Here is a 7,384-nt window from a genome sequence, read left to right on the forward strand (position 1 = left end):
GAGGGGATCAGCGTGAGAATGAGCAGCTGAATATGTGATTGATCAGGAATTAATCTGTCTGTCGTTCACTTCTTAAACCTGTTTGTTTTCCTCAAAGTTCCCATATGTCAGATGAGCTAACTGGACAGAGGAAGTGGCCATATAGGTCACTGGGTAAGTTGTGTGCGTGTGTGTAGGCGTGTGTGCGGGTGAGACAGTGTCGGACAGCTACTCTGGTCGGGAGGTTCTAATCCGATGGAGGGGTGAGAGTGGAGGAGATAGGATTATGGGATTAGGGTGGAGAAGATTGGGACATGAGATGGCCACTACGGCTGCGGCAATCTGGCACGTTGCAGGTCACCGCTGCCAGGTTGAGGGTGTCCGTTTAAATCCATGACACTGTTAAAAACAACCTGTTGATTCAAGAGGAGGTGGATCATTCTTATACTCTTAGATACATTTACATGGATTTGAGAAAATGAATCAGCATCGAACGTGTTATCTTAAGATGTTCAATGTACCTCTTTGTTAGTGTAACATCAACCATCATTGACACTGTGCTCACTTGCCATCAGGTCACTTCAGTATATGCCTGCAGTACATTTAGGGGCTTGAAGCGCAAGAGACATTTTACCTGTAAATCATATCGACATTTTCTCTTTGGCGTCTCTATTTCAAGGTTACACGTTGAATGTGGCCCAATTGGAATGCCTTAAACAATTGTAGCAGGCCTTTCGACCCACTGTGGTAGTCTGTTAGCTCAACGACGGGCGATCAAATGAGCCAGATTATCTTGATTGACAGAGAAGGGATTTGTCCTGATTATAGCGTGAGATGAGATGAGAGTGCATGACACATCTCTCACAACAGGAACCCCTCAAGAATTAAAACAAACTTCCATCTGAAGATTTGTCTGACTCCTGGAGCTCTCCCTGTCAGCCGCTTTGACATCTAGAGCATGAAAATGAGTTATTACTAATACTGAAAATATGAACTAATTCTAATTCATTAGTTAATATTTTCAGTCTATTCTCCGTATTGGATTATTTAAACTCAGCTGAAACTGGGTGGCAGGCGGATAGATAAGAGAAGAGCTCCCTCTTGTGGCGATAGTTTGGAGAAAAAGAAGAAGAAAAACGCACTTGTGTTCACAACTGTAAGCTTTATTTGTGAAGCGGCTTTCACAGAGCAGGGTCACAATAAATACATTCGTTTATTATATCTAAATTTTATTTGAATGAAAGGAATGTACTTTCACAAAATGTTGTTGTATAGTGAAGTGTTTTTTTAATAACATGTTTTTTGATTGCGCCTCTGGGATCTGTCAAGGTTTTGATATCTGAGTTTGAACATTCTCTCATGTCATATGTGCATCTATTTTTTGTTTTGAGAAATGTTTAAAAAGTTTGAAATGAAGATACGACTGAACATGCCTGTAAAAAAAAATCATTATAATACCAGAGCTGAATTAACAAGGATAATCTGTTGTAAAAACAACAACATGTAAATCATTATTATTTATTTAAATAACAGGTTTTTATTTCAATGTTCACAAAATAACAGACAGCACCAAGTGAAATACAGCTCAATATGTAATTTAAGATCTATAAAATAATTTACATTTTTAAATAATGCTTATGTTGTATATTATTATACATGTTTTAAAATCAATTCTTTGTTTCGTGCATGATTACATCATGATAAACCTCTGAAAACATGAATGACGAATGAGCGCTCAAGACTCTGCATTATACTCATTTTCACTTACATATATCTTTATGTATATTTATGCATTTGTAGATGTTTCTGTAATGATGCAACATAATGGGTCATCAGCTGCACATGCTCAAGTTGTTTTGTTTAAGAGGAAAGAGGTGGAGTCTGACTCATGATTGGCTTGAGGGGGAACATTTGCAAACCCTGGGGACTGACACCACACCCATCTGTGTGTGTACGTGTGCAAGTGTGTGTGTGGATGGTTGTGCTGGGGAGGGGGTGTGTATGTGTTCTCTCTAGATCTAGATGCGTCTCAGCTGGTGAGTTCCTCTCTCTTTGTTTCCCCGGAAATCTATAATTTAATCACATTTTCTTAAAAACCTGAACGTTCACTTTAGCTGAACTTCTGTGAAGTGTGTTATTTCGGTTGCTGTTATCTTGCTGTCCTCACTGCACATCAGTAACACATTTGGCTCAATTCCTACTGATCTGAAGTGTGAACTGATGCTATGTGTAGCTTGAAACATGTTTTGCCGATGAGACGTGTGTTTTCTGAATTTCCACCACCAACTCTGGAGTGTAACTAAATTGCTTTATTTATTTGTTTGATGAGCATAAAACATTTGTGAAGGGCGTTAAAGTACGTATGAGGGTGGCCTTAGACTCGAGCCGACCAAAAGGGCATGATATGAACGCAAACTAAGCGTCAAAACAAGTGTTGTTTGTAATATTTGAACATAGTCCATCATTCTGACTGTATTCCTTTACTGCATTTCCTAAGTTTATTATCTAAAAAAACACTGACGTCAGTTGTCGAAACAACTTTGCCACTTTTTCTGTAGACACGTGCTATTGAGAATTATCCTGCTGTAATACGATGCAATGATGGCTTGTTTATTTTGTATTTATGTGCAAACAAGCTACATGCTAGCAAATGACAGTTTGAGTTTCAAATTGTCTATTTTCTGTTCCTACCTTAACCAACCACAAAGACAAAGGTTAATGTAGTTGAATTTATTTTGTTTTTTTCTTAGATGACAATAAACATGGACATTAACCAAACCCAGACTCCCGACTACTCAGTTCTACCTTCAACAGCACCTTTGATCTTGGCAAATGTGACAGAAGTTCTGAGAGGTTGGTCAGTAAACACACACACACACACACACACACACACACACACACACACACACACACACACACACACACACACACCCGCGAGAGGGAAAGCAAGAGGTTAATTCAGTGTGTAGGAAGGTGTGTCTTATCATCCTGGCACCAGAGGAGAGAAGAGACATCCCCATAGTCTGCTGCTATAGAGATAAAGGTCATCTATCTTTTCCCAACCTGCTCTCATTTCTTCATAAGAGACAACATAAGAGGATCGAACAGGTGCCAAACACGATCAAGCCGGCAAAGAACAGAAACAAAAGCCTAGAATACAAAGCTCAACAGGTGCAACAGGAGAGCTGACAGGTGCCAAGCTGGTGCTAAACAAGGCACAACATGTGCCAAACAAGACCATGTTAGTGCTAAACACAATTGAACTGGTGCCATCCAAAGCAAAACACCTGTCAAACAAGAACTAAGCTTGTTACCCCGGACCATAGAAGTCCCAAACAAGAAAGATAAAACAAGATAAACAGGTGACAAACCATAAATAAACATCCAGATGGATTAAATTGGTGCAACCAAAGCATGCTATATATGTGGCCAGAATAGTGCAAACATGTCTATGTCTATGTCATAAAGGTGCCATCTTTGGACAAGCAGGTGCCAAGGTCCAGATAAGGCAGGCCAAACTGGTGTCAGGCAAGGCAAAGCAATGTCTAAAGGAATCCAAAACCAAGAGATCAGAGCAAACTTTGCTTTTGTTAAAAGACGAAGATGAATTAGTACATTTGAGCAAACATATGTGCAGCTGGGGTGTGCCTGTTGGGTTTTCAACATCCTGTGGATTTAACACAACCTGTGGTTATAGAGGCTGCAGCTGGTGCAGCTGGTGGAGCTGTTGGTGGAGCTGATGCTGGAGCTGTTGGTGGAGCTGATGCTGGAGCTGATGCTGGAGCCATCGCTGCTTTGATCGGAGGTGAGATTTGACTTCAAACTCTCACCGGCTCCTATCAGGGAGGTTTTTTGACCGGGCCTTTTGAAATTTCAGGAGTAGTTGCGTCGCTTGTTCTGATCCTGGTGTGCGTGGCAATCGCCCTGATGTGGAATTCGTCCAAACAGAAGGGTTCGTACGTCACCAATGAGACGGACAATGATGAGGATTACGACGATGAAGAGTCAGTTGGATCTGACACAGCCCTGCAGACCAAAGAGGAGTAGCTGACACCCATCTGAGCATTTTTGGATTTATTAGTTCAATAGAATTTATATTTATACTTGAAATGACACTTTTATTTTTTAGCCCACTTTAGAATTCTTAAAATGAACCAAACTAAACTTCTCTGATCTTGTTCAGTTTGTTTCTCACAAGATTAAAATGCATCAAATGTTTTTTATGAATTCATTCCAACCAATGTAGACAATGTTCATCTTTTTGTATATATTTGACGTATACCCTTTTTTTTAAAAAATAATTACCTAAAAGTTTCAAAACTTTCGCTGTAACTGTATCAATGGTAATAAACACCGCCATCTATCGGTTAAGTTGCTGCAATGCTTCGAGAGTATCGATGTGCACTTCTGTACTGCTGATGAAAAACAGATGCTTTCAACTGATGTTTGGGGGACACGGATCCCTTTGAGGGTTTAGAGTTTTGTTCACAGGCTTTGTGACAGACTTCCTCAGACCAGACAGTAATTAATACACACGCATCAACTTTCCCCTCGACCAATATATTGTGACGTCATGACCCGAGGCGGCCTGTGCAGCACCTTTGCGTGAGAGTGGAAATAGATGAGCCAGCTCAAGATATATTCTTGCACAATAGGCAGTCAATTCATAAAACTAATGTCATTGTTGGCTTCAAGAACTGGTCTGACTGAAACATCACACTTTAAGAAGAAAATGTAAGTAAGTAAGTAAGTAATATTTATTTATATAGCGCTTTTCGAGACCAGGGTCACAAAGCGCTTAAACAATCAAAACAATACTCAAAAAAGTATATACTTTAAAGATCAAGATAATACTAAGAACAACACAGGAGTTCGAGAAATTCAAGGAAAAGCCTGAACAAATAGAAACGTCTTAAGATGTTTCTTAAAGGACTCCATCATGTGATGATTATTGAAGATAATTATTTAGTATAAATAAATATAGTAGTAAATATTGAGTAAATCAAAACTCATGTTTGACACATATACAGAAATGTCTAAATTTAAGTTATTCAATGTAATGCTCTTTATACTGTATATATATGTTTATTAAATATTTAATATTATGTCATTTTAGTCTGCTTATGTTCATGTCAATCTTATAAATAAAAAGTTACATTTCTAGGAAAAATAAATAAAATAATGAATTGAAGAAAAACTATATTATAATACAGATTATACAACAAGAATCAGCTTCACTTTGACATTTTAAGCTAAGCAAAGGATGTTTTTTGTAATTCTTTCATTAGCTTGTGGCAGGAGATGACACACCCAAAACAATTCAACTTTCAAAATGATAAAAATAATTTTCCAAAACTCACCCACATCTGTTTTTCATTTAGCTTGGCGGCATCACAGATATGAATATTTACCACTAACAATGTCTATGTTCTGCCATATTGGTCCGACAGGGAAAGTACATCAGATAGTCTGTAATTTCAAGAAACTGCAATCTCTAATCACTGGCCGGATCTAACATCCGCTTCTCTTCTGATAATTTAAGAGTTGTACATCTGAAAGCTTTGAGCTTGTGGGGAGACTTTGATGAAAAAAAACAAAAAACAAGAGTGAATTTAGAAGCATGTTCTCAAGCGCCAGAGACCGGCTCACTTTTCAGCCCCAGAGGGCAAAATGAAGAATCATCATAGTTTCTCTGCAGTTTTTAATTACAAAAATCACCTGACCTGGAATGACTGGCTATGTTGAAATTTGATATTTATATAAACCACTTTGAGAAACGTTACACAACCATGAGGATGTGAACAAGTTTTTGCACTGTATCAATAAAACTGTTTGATCTGGTGGCAGGCCCAGTTGGCGGCGTGTTACTACACAGACAGCCTGACAGTTTATCAAACAGTCCAACAATTTTTCATCTGAAACTTGACCAGGGAAGAAAAGAACACTCACACCAAACTGTGTATTGCTACCAATGCAATTGTGTAAACAGAAAAATTCTTGCGATATGTCAGATATTTGGAACGCGATATTTTTGTCTACAACCTGAAAACATTCCAAAATCTATTGCTTAAATTGCCTTTATGGACACTATTTCCACGTCAACCTTTTACCAAAAGCTGTTTGAACAAACAAACAATATAATTAAAATCTTTGTTTGCATGTTTTATGTAACACAACACTATAGCCTTTCCATTAACTTAAATGCATTTCAGGCTTTTGTCATCGTTTCGGAGTGATTCATAAACCTTTGTTCTACTTATCCTCTGCTGGAGTGTGGCATGGCGTGAGGGTTGAGGTGAGATGAGGGCATAGAAAAAAAAAACATTAATAAAAACTAATTAAAGTCATGCATTAACCTGTGGTTGTTTGGAGACTATGGAAAACAGGTGTGCAGGTGTCCAGAGAAAACCTGGACAGGCAGGACACTTTTATCTGACCTTTAAACTTGTAAGGTCAAAATCTATTATTTTGGTGCAAATGTTTCTAGTGTTGTAAAAGTAAAACGCGACATCCGCTTTAACATCTACATTGTGATTTTATCAAGTCCTTTGATAAAACCCAGAAACTTTGACTAACGTCTGGAAAGTTGACATCATTAACTCATTTGTTAAAAGAAACAGTTTAATGAAAACAAAAATGTCATCTCAATTTCTTAAAATATTTGAATATTGAATAAATATTTTAAACAAACAAAGTGTTGAAAGAAAATTGAAAGCGATGAGTGTTTCCCCTCCTGTTCATCATTGCAGGGGGGAATAGCAGAAAGGTTTAGATTTTTAAATCACCCAAAACCTCATACAGGTTATTCCAGGACCACTTTTATCATGTTATTACACATTCAGATAAATGTGGATGTAAAACTCGGTCATAGTTACTAACCAGGATTATTTTTTTTAACTTGATAAACTCTTGCTGCTGACTCCAAGCAACGACGCCCACTGCTGGGTGTAAACTTCATTGTTACATTATGAAACAATACTGGGGAGAGGAATTTCACTTCTTCACTTATTGTTCCTATGACTGTTATTTCCATTTTTTTAACCACTGTTTTCTTGCAAGTTAGTTACAACTTTCGTATAGTATCGCTATAAAACCGCGCTATTACAACATGTCAATAACCCAAGTAAATGTATCCATAAAATAGGTAATATTTTGTAATTTCAATGGTTCTTGGTGACCTTAGATAGTTATTTATTACCAGTGGTATCTACTGTAAATGAAATGGCTGTTCGTGTAACACGCTTCTTTTTTAAGGTCGACAGGTATTTCCTCGCTCTGTCGCTTCAATAACTACAGTGTACTTGTGCTATGACACCTCGTCGTTACTCGGTCTACCTTAAAAGTCTTCTCGCGCTCGTATTACAGTCGCACGCACGCGCACATCTACACACGGCTGCGCCAACTC

The 7,384-nt window shown here is 38.0% G+C and overlaps 1 protein-coding gene across 1 annotated transcript; it reads left to right on the forward strand.

The window, feature by feature from the left end:
- The first annotated feature begins 1,935 nt into the window (after window positions 1-1,935).
- On the forward strand, window positions 1,936-4,355 carry LOC148080180 (uncharacterized). The gene is made up of 4 exons (XM_087791791.1): window positions 1,936-2,015; window positions 2,730-2,832; window positions 3,677-3,784; window positions 3,857-4,355. The coding sequence occupies exons 2-4, from the start codon at window positions 2,730-2,732 to the stop codon at window positions 4,024-4,026; spliced, it is 381 nt and encodes a 126-aa protein (XP_087647917.1). The 5' UTR covers window positions 1,936-2,015; the 3' UTR covers window positions 4,027-4,355.
- The last annotated feature ends 3,029 nt before the right edge of the window (window positions 4,356-7,384 follow it).

This window comes from Callionymus lyra, chromosome 5 (assembly GCF_982586985.1).
Source record: "Callionymus lyra chromosome 5, fCalLyr1.hap1.1, whole genome shotgun sequence".
Lineage (NCBI taxonomy): Eukaryota > Metazoa > Chordata > Actinopteri > Syngnathiformes > Callionymidae > Callionymus > Callionymus lyra.

What these genes read in the sequence shown, in the direction of transcription:
- LOC148080180 (XM_087791791.1), top strand. Translation starts at nt 2,730, where the DNA reads ATGACAATAAACATGGACATTAACCAAACCCAGACTCCCGACTACTCA. An exon ending in TGTGACAGAAGTTCTGAGAG is followed by an intron (nt 2,833 to 3,676) that starts GTTGGTCAGTAA and finishes CTGTGGTTATAG; the next exon opens with AGGCTGCAGCTGGTGCAGCT. An exon ending in CATCGCTGCTTTGATCGGAG is followed by an intron (nt 3,785 to 3,856) that starts GTGAGATTTGAC and finishes TTGAAATTTCAG; the next exon opens with GAGTAGTTGCGTCGCTTGTT.